Source organism: Morone saxatilis, unplaced genomic scaffold (genome assembly GCF_004916995.1).
Source record: "Morone saxatilis isolate NCDOM2014 unplaced genomic scaffold, NCSU_SB_2.0 Contig11, whole genome shotgun sequence".
NCBI lineage: Eukaryota > Metazoa > Chordata > Actinopteri > Moronidae > Morone > Morone saxatilis.
In genome coordinates, this window is record NW_023339663.1 from 16257920 (window position 1) to 16274142 (window position 16223).

The 16223-nt window shown below is 38.2% G+C and overlaps 2 protein-coding genes across 2 annotated transcripts in view; both read right to left on the minus strand.

Moving 5' to 3' along the window:
* Positions 1–942: 942 nt before the first annotated feature.
* On the minus strand, positions 943–5158 carry irf8 (interferon regulatory factor 8). The gene is made up of 9 exons (XM_035652575.1): positions 5033–5158; positions 4671–4881; positions 4092–4275; positions 3755–3855; positions 3528–3585; positions 3050–3097; positions 2551–2943; positions 2287–2402; positions 943–2156 (listed from the first exon to the last, which is right to left on the minus strand). Exons 2-9 carry the CDS (start codon positions 4839–4841, stop codon positions 1959–1961), a joined length of 1269 nt encoding a protein of 422 aa, XP_035508468.1. The 5' UTR covers positions 4842–4881; positions 5033–5158; the 3' UTR covers positions 943–1958.
* Positions 5159–7801: 2643 nt separating this feature from the next.
* dusp22a (dual specificity phosphatase 22a) overlaps positions 7802–16223 on the minus strand; it is a 12798-nt gene continuing 4376 nt past the window's right edge. The window contains exons 5-7 of the mRNA XM_035651917.1: positions 13786–13860; positions 13326–13497; positions 7802–9540 (exon numbers count right to left, since the gene is read on the minus strand). Of these exons, the coding sequence (XP_035507810.1) occupies positions 9355–9540; positions 13326–13497; positions 13786–13860 (433 nt within the window). The 3' untranslated portion in view covers positions 7802–9354. The remainder of the gene's footprint in view (positions 9541–13325; positions 13498–13785; positions 13861–16223) is intronic.

Genomic DNA, 16223 nt, shown 5'->3' on the forward strand with positions numbered 1-16223 from the left:
GAAGAAGAAAAAGAATAAGAAGGGATGTCACTATCTCATTGTGAATTATTTACTCATTTGTCTCTAGTTCGTCACTTCTCTTCCTGTCCTTACTCTGTTACTCATTAGGGAGATAGATGGGGGGTTGTCTGAGAGCTTCCCTGCCTTCGGTAGCCCAGATCCTTCTTTTGGTTTCATACAGTGTTTTAGTTTCATCATTCCTAAGACGGAGTAATAATCAGTATGTGTTCATAGTAAATGACAATCTCAGTAGTAGTAGCAGTAGAGTTCCCTCTAAAATACGTTGTTGTTACTGTCATTGAAGTGACAAAAGAACAGAAGAATTCCTTTTTCAGTTAATTCTTTGGTAAATCCTCATTGTCCTAGATGACATGAAATTGTGAGGTCAAATTTTACATTTCTGCAGAAATTGTAGATTTGTGTGAAATTTGCTTTAACATCGTCAATCCCACAGACACTGTATTTTGTGCAGCCAAGCATTGTTCAAACCACAACTTATTTCAAATTCTATTCAAGATCCTAAATATCTATCTATTATCAAGATTCTTAATGAATTGGACTAAATTATGTGAAAATTGTAAAGGGTAAAGTATGCATAAGCCATCTAGAAGTTTCTATTTAATGTAAGTGTGCAGGCATTAAGACATTATTGTAGGGTTAAATGTTTCATCCATCAAGCGTGATATAAAGTCACTCAACCATTGAAACAAGCAGACTGAAAATATGCTGTATACACTGTGAAGAATTTGCTGTTTTATATTTTTGTTCCCCCCTGACATGGACCAATGGTTAGTATTTATTTGAGAAGGGTTTTTTTGATCAAGTTGCAGTGACTTGCAGGAGATAGGTAATCCACCACTAACACCAGGTTTGCTTTTGTTGTTGTTAGAGTTATAGTATATTATCTTTGTGTGGTTATGCAGTTACAATATATGTGCAGAGCCAAGTTCATAGTTCTACACATTGATTTTAATACTGTAAAGATAAATGAAATGGCTGCCTACATAGCCCAAAGATCTAAAATATTGAAATTTCTTGACAGCAATTTAAGCCACAATGTAAGTTGCAGTTAATGAGCTAAAACATGGTCCTATTATCCTTATGGGGAACATTTAGAAGCCTAAACTGTGCCCATCAGCCCCAGATTTAGCAGTTACAGGAGTACAATACAATTTTGTGTTGGTCACTTCTGAAATAATTTAACAATCAACATAAAACAAAACAACAACATGATCATATAAAGACAAGCACGTGTGCAGTTTCACAAATTTTGTTTTACTAGGAATGCAGTTTATAAAAAAACATGAAAAAAAGGTCAAGTAAAACAGTCTGATAGTAAAACCTATCTGTAATATAATGCCACATTGCATATAAAATATTCATCAAAACATATAAAGATTTTTTGTTTACTGTAAAAAATAATTAAAATAAATCTGACAATATATCCATTTGGTCTGTTTGTCCAAACAGTCATCATATAAGGAAGCAACTCAACTACAAAAAAATAAGATTTGAGAACTAAATTGCTTAGAAATATCAAACTTTGTCAGACAAAGCCTTATCCATGATGCTTTGAGTCTTAAAAGATATATAGGAAAAATTGTGAAGGAATTCCCCTAAATGAATTTGTCTGAAAGACTTTGTAACACTTGAGACTTGTGCTCAAGTGTTACACACTCTTGAAATAATAAAGCAGAGGTTAGACACAGAGTTTGCGTTAGCGCTGTACATAAAGACATAAACATTACTGATATACAAAATATTAGGGACATCCTAATATTGAGCTGCAGCTTTAAAGTCTTACTGTAAGAGATTTGCTCCTCCTTATCTTTATGTCTCCATTGTGATTGGTATAAATTTAAAAAGTCGAAACTAACTGTTATATGGTCCCTAATATGTTGTACGTTCAGTCTGGTACAAGCCGAGAAGCTCCTGGCAAGTATGTCACTGCTCATAGTTCAGGCAGTGATGGGCATGTTGTCCCTGTAGCAGGCTGGCCTCTGGGGGCCGCTGTAGCTGCACAAGTCCTGGTAGATGCGGGCCATCTGGTCAGTGGCCCCACTGTCAGGAATCTCCAGGTTTGGGTTGTTGCAGTAGGGCTGGGAGCGCCGCACGTTCACTGCGTCCAACAGGTGCTGGCAGTTCACCACAGTGATCTGACATTAGGAGAGGACACAGAAAGATGATTTAATGTCAGCAAACAGTGATTAGTCTTGTAGGAAGGTATCAATACAATAATTGTATTACAATATCAGTTAACTGTTTGAGTTGGCTGACTGGTCTTACCTGCACAATGATCAGTTTGCTCTTGGCATTACTAAGATCATGGAGCTCCTCTCCAAAACACAGAGTCACTGTCGGATCAGGAGCAGGAAACTGACCCTCCTGGTATAGCTGTAGAGCTGAAACATACAAAGTACGTGAACAGCTGTTTAGACAATCATTGCAATTATCAGTCCTCCTTTTGCTTGCTTTAAGCATTGATACGAAATGTTTGTGTTTTTCATTAATTTTGACTCTTCAAATAACTAAATAATCATGGAGGCTCACCTTGAAGAAACCTTCCTGTGTCAAAAATCTTGACTACAGCATCCCTATCAAGTTTACAAGGCATGGGGCTGTATTGTGAACCCATTTCTCCCTGCCCGCTCCAGAAGACACGGCTCTGGCACAGCCTTTTGATGAAGATTCCCTCTTGGTTGGCACGGACCAGTACACCTCTCTCCAGGTGACCCAGTAGCTTGCGTGTGACATGGCGCTGGCGGTCATACTCAATGAGCTCAGAAGGGGGGAAATGAACACTCTGCATGGTGTCTGAACTGTATAGGGCACCACGGCCCAGTTGCTGTTGTGGGGAGATTCGGCAGCCTTCAGAATGATTAACCACTGTGCTGTGCATGAGCTTCCCTCCATAGTAGAAACTGATCATCATCTGGGAGAAAGCTGGAGAGGAGAACACTTATTAAGCTTTGCAAATGAAAAACAATAAGTGCCAATGTCACATAATGCATATTACTATTAATGCTTGACTATAGGTCTGAATGAATACCTGAGCTGAGAGTGCCTGATGGCAAAGGGTCCTGGTGCAGTGGGAATGCTGTGAAATACAGGAAAACATGAGTTAAGGCCTTTTTTAAGACAGTGGACATGACCACACTGTCATGTCATTATTTTGCTTCATCATCAGAAATTCTCTTAGCACGATCTTACAAAGAAATAATCGCCTTAGTCAGCAAAGTTCAACAGGATGTTAGTCAATTCTTCCATTGCAGAATTCAACAGACAAGCAAAGAACCTCTATCTAGCACCCACAATTGAAGGGATATGCCATTGAGCTTTCCATTGTGGTTACTTCGAAAGGCATTAAAGCTCATATCTCACAAAGATGAGGCAGCTTTACTCAAAAGGTGAGACAAAAAGGCAGAGAACGCCTGCACAGATGTAAAGCCACAACACTGACTAAACTGTGAAGAGCTTTTATTAAAATGAGTAATGCGCTGTAAACTGGGTAGAAAAGGTCGTCTTACCATTGATGCTGCCCTGGGACCAATACTCTGGACTGGCCTGGATACTACAGCCTTCCTCCTGCAAAAAAACAAAACAATTTAATAAGCTGTCATGAAGGAAGCACCTTTGTACACTTTACAGTCATTAAGATCAAGTGGGAGTGTTGTGGAGGAGAAAAAAATGGCACAAAAGCTGAGTGGCAGTAAAGGCAAAGTGCTTCTAAAAACCGGGGGGGGGGGGGTCTCACCTCTTTAATAAGCTCCTCTAATTCAGCAGGGCTGCAGTCCATGTCAGTGATATCACCAGAGCTTGTGGTAGCTGTCAAGGACATCACTGAGGTTTTGCCATCTGAGGGTTGAAGAAGACGACATTATGAATTTGTTAATGGTACAAACATAGTGATTTCTGACCAAACATGCATTGCACTTGAAATTCTAACCATAGTTTATACAGTTTTAAGCATAATATCTGTTAAAGGTCATACATTCTTCAATTGTTTAAATGTTTGCTAACAGACAATAATGAGAAACTTTTTGGGATTTCAAATGAAAATTGACACATAAGCCACAATAACACAAACTCACTTTTCTGCTCTTCCTCAGGTACAATACGGTAGACTTTATAGGGCTCAGAGATGTCCAACTGTGACCTTTCTGTCACCTCCTCAAAGTCAGGGCTTTTATTCAGAGCACAGCGGAGTCTGGTCTTCCATGTTGCAGGCTCAGCCTTGTCCCCTTCCTTGAACTTGCCTTTAAACACAGCCCAGGCCTGCAGAGGGAAATAACCCAAATATTAAAGATGGTATTCTAACAGGTTAAATTTGGACACTTCAAGCGGAAACATGAAACTGATCCACACTTGTAAAGAAAGCTAGAAAGTACATTAATATTAGAATTGTTGTGTGAAAATAACACTGAGGCTTGACTAGACTAGACTATAGCTTTAAAAATAAAAATAAATGTATCAAATTTCGTCCAAATTAAACGTGTGTCATGCCAAAAATAAGGGACAACGGTGACATTTAAAAAGTCTAAATGATCATTTCCATTCGGCCACAAGAGAACCAGACTTGGAAAAGCGCTAGACAGATCCATTAAGATGTAGCCTATTTTCAGTTTTCAAGTCTAATTTATCCGTGTGACTACACCAGAGTGCTGTCAAACCTTGAAAATGGATGCGTCCACTTCTTGGTTGTAATCCTGTTTCCCTGCGTGTTTCCAAGGAATTCGGAACAAAGTGCGGCTTTCATCCTCCCACTGCAGTCCGGAGTACTGCCCGCTCTGGATCTGCTCCATCAGCCACTGCTTCAGCCTGCGACCTCCCGTGTTTGACATCTTGATGGCGTAAAGTTGCTTATGGGTTGTTCACTTGTACCTACACGAGGAAGGATATAAATCATAATCGTAAATAAAATATGATTTAATTGTCTCTAAATTATTATCTATTATCTTTAATCAAGGCAAACAATTCTATATTATGTTTTACAACTTTCACCCCCTTCAGAATAGAAAGTAACAGCACTTACAGTTTCGACAAGCAGTTGAGCTCTTGGCCCAGTGTGATATCCTGAGATGTTGATAGATGGCTCAAAAACAGCTAAGTGAGTTCTTAACTTCTCCCCGAAACATGTCTATCAAGTTTATTGTGCTCCGTATTATGAATGAAACAGCTAGGAGATGATTCGACAGCGCTGCCTCCCTCTGACCAATGAGTGCGTTGTAGTCTCAGTAAGGCCGGCCCATTCCGGAAGTGTTTTTCTTCTAACTGTGGGCATTTACAAGAAATGGCCTGACACAAGCGATGGTTGTCAAGTGGCTGCCCACGCTAAAAGCTACGCAGACGTAAAGCGCAAAATAAACCCGGAGAGTCACAAGTTACCTTGTGCTGTGGGGGATTTCTGCGCTCCAGAAGAAGGTGTTAAGTCCCCCCTACGCCCCCTCACCAGTGGTGAGAAACCTCAAAGAGAAATGGTGCAGGTACAGTAGTCTGCTATGGTGGCGAAGAAGGTTGATTCTACTTGAACAAGTCCTCTGGGAGATATATCTTTGATTAAAATCAAAATCATGTCAGATGAGAAGGTGGGAGGACAATTAGAACAACTGTGTATGGTGAAATAACATCTCAAATTAGGACTAAAAGGGGGATTCACAGTGGACTAAGTAATGACAAAGCCACATTATATTCCTCTTCACCATGTTCATGGTTATATAATAAAACATCATGCTTCCAACTTGGTGAATCTATTGTTTTGAAAGAGCAAGTGCTGTCTATCTGTCATAAAGTCATAATATTCCTGGTCTTGGTCGATTAATCGATTACTCGATCAATAGAAAATTGTGAAGCACTTGCTAAACAAATTCTTTTCACTTGGCTCCATTTACAGTAAGTCTGGTATTATGCTTTCTGTTTGTAAAGTCAATACCACCTCCAGGTCTGTCTGAACATGCCTACCTGACCTGAGTATGTAAATAAACATTCAAGGAAATTACAGAATTCAAAGCCAAAAACTAGAGATACACTTATAGTGGAGTTACTGAAATCCTCCCCTTCCACCCCACAGAAATAAATTCTAAGAAAAGAAGTGTCCATGTATTTCTTGGATTTTATGAAAAGCAACTTCTTTATTGCTAATAAACCTAGAGGAAGTAGAAGTCTTCAGCACAGGGCGAAATTAAAACCACACGACTGATTTTGAATCATGGTTATAATTAAAATGTGTAATGATGTGTTATGATTTCTTTCTTTAAATACTGTTTCAGCTTAAGTTAAACAGTTTGATCTCCGGTTCTTGATTTAATTCTTCTTTTTTTTATATTTTATTGATGGTTATGCTAATGTATAACTTCTCTCGTGTAATGACAATAACAATTCCTTTCTTTGTTCTGATTTCCACTAACATAGTAAGACACAATCAGACCACTAAGCCACTAGAACACAAGACTTTTCCTCCTCAAAGGTGGCCACTAAAATTAACTAAAACTTCATAAACACTAAAACAATACTTCAGATAATAAATCTGTTCTCATTTCATGACTTTCACAGACATACAACTTTCTGGTTGTTTCTTGAAGCTGCTTGTGGTGTAAACCACCTCTACCAGGTGATCTGATGAGTAAAACCCAGAAACCTTTCAAATCCTGAATATGAAATTTAAGAAAATATATTCTGATGTTTAGTCAGTGCGGTTGTCAAGCTTCTTCATGAGACGAGCATTTGATCTAAAGGCGAGCCGTGTACTTCAATGAAACCCATATAGATTCATTTTCATTTTATATTGAAGAACACATATTCACCATTGACTAGTTGCATATTAGTAGCACAATGGCCCTTTAATAGCCATTATAAAACACTTAATAATGGCTTTTTCTGCATGACTTACTACTACTACTACTACTAGGCCATTAACTAACAGTTTTCCCTCAATAAACTCCTAATTAATACCTATTGATAGTAAGTAAGGAAGTTGTTGGCCTCAACAGGTGAGGTGAGGTGGTAGTACCACAAGAATACTCTTAATAAACTACAAGTGTTAATGGTGTCCAAATAACTCTAAATGAAGTCTGAACTATACATTCCTTATTCTAAAATGAGGTCTTGTTCCTAACTAAGCTAGACCTTAAACATAAACTGTGATAATTCAGAAAATGTAATAGATTTCTATTCAAATTAAATACAAGTTTACACTAAACAAAGAATATTAGCTATGAGTAAGACCTCACTTTAGAATGGGGGGCATTTTCTGAGTTAGAAAGACTTAGTTTAGAGTTATTTTGACACTTTTTTGTGTTATGTTACATAAGAATAGACCATATTTATTAAGTGTCATTAAAGGAGAATGAGTTTTCTTGTGGTGCTACCGCCTTATTTAATTCAATTCAGTTTTATTTGTATAGTGCCAAATCATATAAAAGTAATACTTTTTCTAATAGAGCAGGTCTAGACCGTACGTTATTTACAGAGACCAAGCAATTCATCATATGGATTATAAGGCCCATACTGTGCAAATCCTATTAAGATCATAATTAATGTACAACAGTGTCCTTACTTACTATCAATGTAGTAATTTAGGGGTTGTTGAGGGACAACTCTTAGGTAATGGCCTAGTAGTTGTAGATTATGGTCATGCATAATAAGGCATTAATAAGTGCTTTATAAAGACTAATAAAGAGCTAATATGCTACTAATATGCATGCTAATAAGCAACTAGTTAATGGTGAATATGTGTACCTTAATATAAAGTGTTACCTATTTTCTCTACCCCCAATTTATTTTACTTACACACAGACACATACCATGGTGTTGATAGGACATATTTATTAGTTTTTTTGTCAATCACTGCATTTTATTATAAAACACAAGGAAAAAAACACCATAAATACGCAATTAAAACAGTTAACTATACCCATGGATTTATCACACAAATTACTAAAAATCAGCTTTGTCACAATAAAAAGATAAATCAGAGCTTCAGTAAAATCAGGAAGACTTAAGCATTTGGCCTGCAGAGATCCTTCATGTGTAGTTATAGGTTTACTCAGCCATATTTTATGTAGCTTAAAAGGTATTACTTAAAGGAACATTTTGCTATTTTAAAACTTACTCCATATGTTACTACTAGTTGCGTGTCTTTAAATGGCCACAGTATAAATCAGTGTTCTTTACAACTCTGTAGCCGAGTGAAGCCGCCTAGTTTACCAAGAGATCCCACCACTGGCTTATCTCACATAGGCTGATAATGGATTTATTACAGATGGTTTGACTGTTGTACTTTATTTCTGTGTGTGCTTTCCGCCTGATAAGTAAAAACAGTTTTGTTGGCTACCCACCACTGTTACCTGAAAACAAGGTTCTATGTGGATTGTTGTTGCAGATATTGGTACACATAGTGTGCAGACGGCTAGAAATTTTACTCAAAGACGATCAAAATGAAACCAACTATCAAGAAGTACCAACTGGAGTGAAAGAACAGTATTCAACTGGGTGTAAACTAATTCTGTTTACTCCATAGGCAGTGATGTGCAACAGTGATGCATGTATTGTAGTTATAACATCCCCAAGTGGCTAGTATATCTGTTAACGACAGTATGACTATTGTTTTGGTGTTGGTGTTGTGTACTATGAAACATGAAATGTCAATAGTGCTTACACATTTGACAGGTAAGCGGTGGTACTTGTTTTCCATAGGTTGTACATCATAACACATTTTATGCTGTCAGCCCGCCAAGCATGCCATCTTACCCAGCTGCATTATTGATTAAAGAGTTTACCATTAAGAGTCTGGACGGGACTGCAAACCAGTGCATGTCAGAATAAGTGGGCTGAATAATTGGCATCAAATTGGTGGCAGATTTGTCGATTTCATTGCCCATCAGCACAGACTAGACATCCACATAATTTGAGACAAAATGTTCCTTTAAGACGGCATTAATTAGTTGCGTCTTTAAGGCTACCGAGCTGAACATTGCAGGTGTAAAGACTTTACATGGAAGTGTAGTTTATTCATCATGGCTAAGGTGCTGAGGTGTTTAGAGTAAGGCGTCTGTGAGCACCGATACCCCTGTTGTGGCTGTATTCAGGTAAGGGAGCACGGTCAGTACTGATAGTGAAGAAGAGTCTGTAGCCCAATTCTAAATCAACCTCCATTGCTTAAAAATTACAAGACACAAGGTACATACAAATAAAAGTATGAAACATATGCTTTAAGGGGGCCTTTATTTAATCCTATGCTTTTATAGTTGTACAAAGGCCTTAAATTCAGCTTTGGGTTGATTTGGAATTGAGTACAGATTATAACAACTGCCATTTACAGACAGCATTAGGCAGGACTTTGGCATGGACAGAGGTGTTTCAGCTGCTGCCTTCAGGATCATCAGAGCCGGACGGCAGAGCACAGACACCTTGATTTATCCAGCGCTGGTCTGCTCCTCTCCTCTGGCTCTCCTGTTGCTCTGTGTACTGGTTCAGCAGGGCACTCACCTGCTCCTGGTCATTTAACGGGCTGGCACGGAAACTGGACCGTAACCAAGCTCGGTACTGGGGACAAGAGAACAGATTAAAAACCTAATTCAATCATTGTGTTAAGATCAAATTTCATTACATTATTTACTAGTTTACTGACTATACAGTTTATGCATGTATATCTTGGGTCTGACACCCCTGTGGTACCTTATAGAGAGTGCAGTGTATTTAAGCTGTGAGTCATGTCCAATTTGCAATTTGTCTGGAATGTGCAGCTTTGTGAGCATTAATATTGTAGTTTGTTTCCATTTAAATGTTTAATGATGGAATCTGCCATAAAGTCACATATCAAGGCTTGAATTAACCCGATCACACTGGATCTGAGTTGTGTTTTTAGTTCTTAATGGATGAATTCTGAATCATTTTCTTTGATTCAGATCTTTCTTTTTATAAAGTCGCCTGCTTTTCATAGCATCAAGAACCAAAGATGATATCATAGTTGGAACTGAACTTGATTAAGTGGGCCCAATATAAAATGTATGTCATTAAAATTATAATCCATGTATTCAGTAACTTCTCAGTAAGAGGTTGAGGATTGAATGGGCACTTGAGAGACGGAAAGAGGGGGTGGGACAGAAAGTCTATGAAACACTTCTCAGGAACAGCCGCCTCTCCCTAGACATTCCTGCTAACAGTAACCTGAGAGTCAGGAATTCCCCTTTACTCCTTTAAAAACTCTATTTTGGTTAAAAAGAAGAAAAAGTTACAATGTTCCGTGTTTGATCGAACATCAGATTTTAATATGTACATTAACATACCCTAAATCCAGTTGCTTGCCAGCTGTCCCTCATGACAAAATAATCTGACAGGATATATCCTAGGTGCCTGAATGTTGGATATATCCTGTTGGATAGTTGGAAAGTCTGTTGATGATGACATCACAGTGATTTTTTTGTGTTAAAAAAAGCAATAAGCTGTTCTAAGTAAAGTATAACGTCAAATGAAAAAAGTAAACCGTATTGGGGATGGTGACATCATCACACAACAACTAGAAACCTGGCAATACAGTGAATGAAATACTAAAATCTATTGACTGACGTGAAAAATACTCATTTTGGCAGGTACTTTTTCTTTTAAGGTGGTAAAGAATCTAAATGGCTTTATGTGTGAAAGCATTTTGGGTGCCTTTTCAAGTGTTTCAGTTGTGGAGCACAAAAAACCAGAGGGTTTGGGGTGATAACTTCAGGGTTATGGGTCCCACATACATATTTTAGTCCTTTGGTCAGGTCACAGAGACATGTGAAGACCACTTGCAGCTGGTAAGTTGATGGTAGTAGACAGAAATAGCTTTTTGGAGATATATACTATAGCAGTATAATTTGTGTTATTCAGAATATTATTTGAATGTTTACTGTCACTAGAATGCAGTTTGTATTACATGCTGTAGCCTTCCTTTCCAGGAAGGTTCAATGTTAGTTCCACGACAGCAGCTGGTCAAAAAAGCAAGGAATTAACATTTCCGATGATATCCAGAAATCATAAGTCTCTTGGTGCAATACCTTACTCTTTACGAAATACAGTGAAGAAATAAAGTGAAAGTCACTCTATATGTAATACATTCATCTTCCTAAAATTAGTATGCTCACCCTCAACCCAAAAACCAAAACAGTACTTCACTGACTCATAACGTCAACATCAACTGTAAAAATGAATAAAGAATCAAAAGTACAGTATAAAGATAACACATCAATGAGGTGTTGTGCAGGATTCTGATAATTATTGTGTCATCTTGAAATAGAAAATGAAAATTGTACCAAAGTCGAAAGGGGACAGCATTACAACCAGGCTCCTAGAGTGGAATTTGTTCTTTTAGAGCTCAAGTCATAATCTTGGAGTCAAGACAAAAGGTAGATTGAAGGCAGATAGCTGTGGGAAGGCCCAGGTTTATCACCTAGCTGCTTCAGAAAAATGACAGTTGGCAAGGCACGAAACTTTTTGATTCTTTCAAAAGACTGAAAACAACCAAACATATAATTACATGTAACACAACATATGCAATAATAAGCTGCAATAATACGATGTTCCTTATCAGTCTTTTAGCTCTCTGTAAATGGGATTATCAGGCTTCCTTGCCCAATTTCAGTCAATGTGGAAGCCTGTTGTCATACCCCACTCTGGACTATTACAATATGTCTATGGACAATAAAATTTAAAATATTTTTCTTTTGCAGAGGACAGGCATATGATGTGCCCTTCAGTGTATTTACCAGGCCTTGTTATCATGACACTGTGCCAGTAAACAATGTTGATATAACTGCATTAGTGACAAGACTTCACTGATGGCTTAAGGATTCCTCACTTTCTATCTGAGGCAGATGTGGGAAAGGCACAAATACAGAAATTCCATTTCCCCTAAAATCCTCGAAATCAGTGAAAAATCTACAAACAATGAGCAATTTTTTCAGTCATGTTATGTTGCAAGATGCTGACAGTAATGCGAAACACGTGATGAGCAGTACCAAGCTAATGCAATCCCAGCAAACCCCCTGCAGTTCCCCTTCTCTGATCCGCTGGGTCAGTGCCACTGTAATAGAATCACACACTGGGTGCCTTGAGGTAACTAGAATGCTGCAAAAAGTTCACTGCTGTGAACAGCTACCTACCGTGTGTCCACATATAAACACATCCAGCCAAAAGAAAAATGCCGTGGAGATGATTGCTTGAAAAAAATGCAAATAGAAATGTCCTTACTCCCTAAAATGTGGAAATATGATTTATACTCATCAAAGGCTTGAACCTGCAAGTGTGCAGTGCTTACATATTCTCAGGTACATAGCTTGACATTTGCTCTATAAAAAATTCGCCATACCAGATTGGACATGAAATCAGTTAGTTTAAACTAGTATTTCCTATAAGTGGTGATATTCTTAAAAGTGAAAGTAAAAACTATGAGCATTATAGAGAAGGTCTTTGTGTCAGGATCATGGACTATGTACCCTAAAAGGCTCCATCATAACAGAAATCCACTGTACAGATGCCCACAATGTTTTATGTATACTCATATTGGACAGGTGAGTCACAATCCGCATTTAAACAGGACAATGACCTGTAATGTACACACACTGATTTTTGATTTTAATATAAGAATTAATTAATATTGAGAATTGTTTTTCATATCACTTACACAAATAAAGTAAGATTCAGAAATGTATGTTATATTTTACAGACTGAATAATTCTTGTTTTTGTTCATTTTATGCACCGTGCTCCTTTCTCTGTCTGTAGCTGAGAATCTCAGCTCTGCCAGCCGAGTTGATGCTATGCTGTGGTACAAACCATGCCTGTTTATTGGCCTCTACAGAAATAACAAGACACATACAATCATAAAAACATTACACAGAAATAGTCCTGCATGAGACAGTCCACTGTAACTGTCAGGTATATTATGTTCCATGACAAAAAGAGAGCTACAACAGTTGACAAGTTAACCACCGACTGCATGTGCAGCTTGATGGTCGTATGTGTCATATCCTGTGAGTTCCAGTGCACGTCTAAGTGACTTTAAATCACCAACAACAGCACATAACACACAGAAGCATTTATAGAATGCTAAAATACTGTAGAGATGCTGCTAGAAAAATGACTAAAGAATAATTAAATCTGGCATTTTTAAACATCAAAATTTAAAGATTACCACTTAAAATACCTTTTGACTTTAGGCTGGATCACTGAAACTCATAAATGGGGGCTGGGTTGGATGCTGTCTGTAGCTGGGTTGGATGTGTGTGCATTCATTCCTGGGGCGAGCCCATTATGACCATTTAGATACAAATAAATCACTGAGTTCCTTGATGTGTTTACCTCTGAGACTTGTGTCGCCTGGTACTCCTGCAGCTGCTGTTGGAAGCCGTAGTTTGGGCCGACAAAGGAACGAACAGCCTTGACCGCAGACAGACACTCCTCCCAGCTGTAGGGGGTGACAGTCATGAGGTAGGCCACCACCATGGTGGTGCTGCGGGACACACCTGCAAGGCTGCAGCAAAGCAAAGCACACGGCCATTGTCATAAAGCATAAACACTTTATTTCTTGGTAATAGGTCATTTACAGAACCGGTACTGCACAATTTTCAAACTGTACCTTTAGGTACTGTATAGGATAAATGTTAGGTCTAAAACTAAACACTGATTCATTCTTCTTAGTCTTGTTCTTGGTTCTCTCCTTTGAGTCATACCTTGATGAAACCCTACATCCAAAGTAAACACAGCATGACTCCCAGAAGCCAAAAAGGAGCTGGTTACAGGTTTAGCCATAAAAACCTACCAGTGAACGAGACAAGATCCACCATTTAGGCGACATTCATGGATGAAGCTGATGCACTCTTTAAAATGCTGTGATCTGGAAAGAAAAACAATTACACAACAACTCAATATATTACTAACTACTTTCAAAGTCTGGCTAAACAGATATATAAAGCACACATTTTTCTGCAGTATTCAGTAGAAAATATGGAAACAGATGTTTTAGAATCAAGAATAACATTAGTCCTGTTGCTCATCAAATCAGGAAACAAGCTTTATTAAGGTAGAGGGGTATATGGGTTGTAAAGCTAATAATAGGTTAAACGTTATAGGATATGAGAAAGAACACCTTGAACTGAAACTAGGCCCTAACTTTGTGTTTCAGTATGTTGCTGAAACTCTGATAATATAATACTGTTCTGATTTTGACTGAATCTCAAGGTAACTCTCAAATATAGTCAGTTAAGTAGGTCGTTTTGATAGATTTTTGTTAGTTCTAAGTAACAGACACACTGACGAGTAGTGATTTGTCTTTCAACTACTCCAAGTTGTCATATGACAAAAAGGTCAGGTCTGCTCAAACAGAGAGTCTGTGGTAGACCAGAGTACAGACAACAGGGACAGACAAGGGAAGTAACTGTCCTCGTTTTTGTCTATCTGCAAAATTACATCAGCTTCCAGCATTCATTTATTCTGTGTTTTAAAACGATCAAGCAAATTAATTTAACTTTACAACAAAAATACAGCATATAACCTCCAGTCTTATGGCGGACCATTCACGTTCACAAGTTTCTGCCCTCCAAACTACAATGTTACTCAAACGATGTGGAAGACTCTTCTCAAATGTACAAGCCAAGTAGAACTAAGAAACACTAAAACCACAATTCAGTACTATTGTACCCCAACCCTAAAACACAAACAAAAATGAGTAATAGATGCTTATTATACAGGATCACAAATATCCTCAGAATATAAATCTTCTCTGAAATGAAAATAAAGACAAAGCAGCACAATGCAAGTGCACAATGTAGTGCAACTGCTCCTCAAATATCCTTGTTCACTGTCAGGAAACACTGATGGTGTTTTGCATAATCAAGAAGTGCATGGCTGATAGCACCGTCTCCTGAGGAGCCAATGGTGGTTACTCAATAGCAGACAGGATAACAGACTGGGGCTAAAATAGATTGGCTGCCACTTTTCTTTTTTTCCTCCTTCTTGAGATCCAAACTCCTCTTCAAAAGATGTCTCCTCAGCACTTCCTAGCACAGAGGTTTCCGGCCATCTTGTTTAATATGCAGAAATTTACCTTGTGACAAAGATTTGAGGTTTTAACCAGCTGAATCCAGAGAATAATACTGAAACAAAAAATAATCTTATGATCTATCGCATATTTGTAATGCAAAAAGAGCATCTGCAATTCGATGGTATGGTGAAATATAATTACATCGGCACGCATAAGAAATAATTTTCGAAACAAAACATATACCACCTAAGTTATAAACAAAGGATATGCAGATTCCTTGCACAAATGCACATCTCATTTTGGAAACGTTTAATGCAAATAAGTTCACACCTTCATGCTCAGTGCACACTGCGCATTAAAAACATAGCAGGGTTTGTCATGAGAATGTTCACAAAAGAGGGGAATAGCTGGCCCTCAACACCATGTACATGTGTATGATAGCTGCTATATAAATCAACATTTATGGTAATTCCAATTAAATATTTAAGTTAATTCAGAGGGTGCTGACATTACATCACTTTTACAATAACCTTGACGACAATGGTGACTGGCCTTGATGTCCTACTGGTAGCTGACTTTTAATCTGCTGCACACTTGACGTTCATAGAAATGGATGTTTCTGAGACTGTGACCAAGATATGCAACTTTTTTTTGTTTTTTTTTGAATTTTTTTCTTTTACAAGGTGAGTTATGAAGTCTATTGAGACTGTGAATCCCAAGTGCTTTAAGAAAGTATACGTTTTTTGAAACAGCTACAATTGCTCCAAAAAATAAACCAAAGCCTATGTGAGAAAGACGATCTCTCCTTAACATGGGAGGCGTGATCAGACCTGGCCATAAGGGCTCCCTAGCTGGTGGTGAGCATTGTGGGGTGTCAGTTGGCCCCACCGTTCCCGTCAGTCAGACCAGTGATTGTGACAGAGGGGTTTATTAAAGCCCTGGGTGGTCGAGGCCAACAGCCAGATGTCACACGAAGGTTTCCTTCCTCTGCTGCCTGAGGGAAGGACACTTGATTGCGACAGTGGAGGTCAGACACCCCCAACCCAATCAGCAACATTCAACCAAACACAAAACCTCAATTCTTCTTAACTTGCATTTTACCCAGCTCTGTTTTCTGTTTACCCCAGACAACTTCAATGGCTGCCAAACTCAATGTCACAAGTCTTGGATCAAACAAGATTAAAGAGTTAACTCTCCCAATCCAGGTCAAAAAAGTC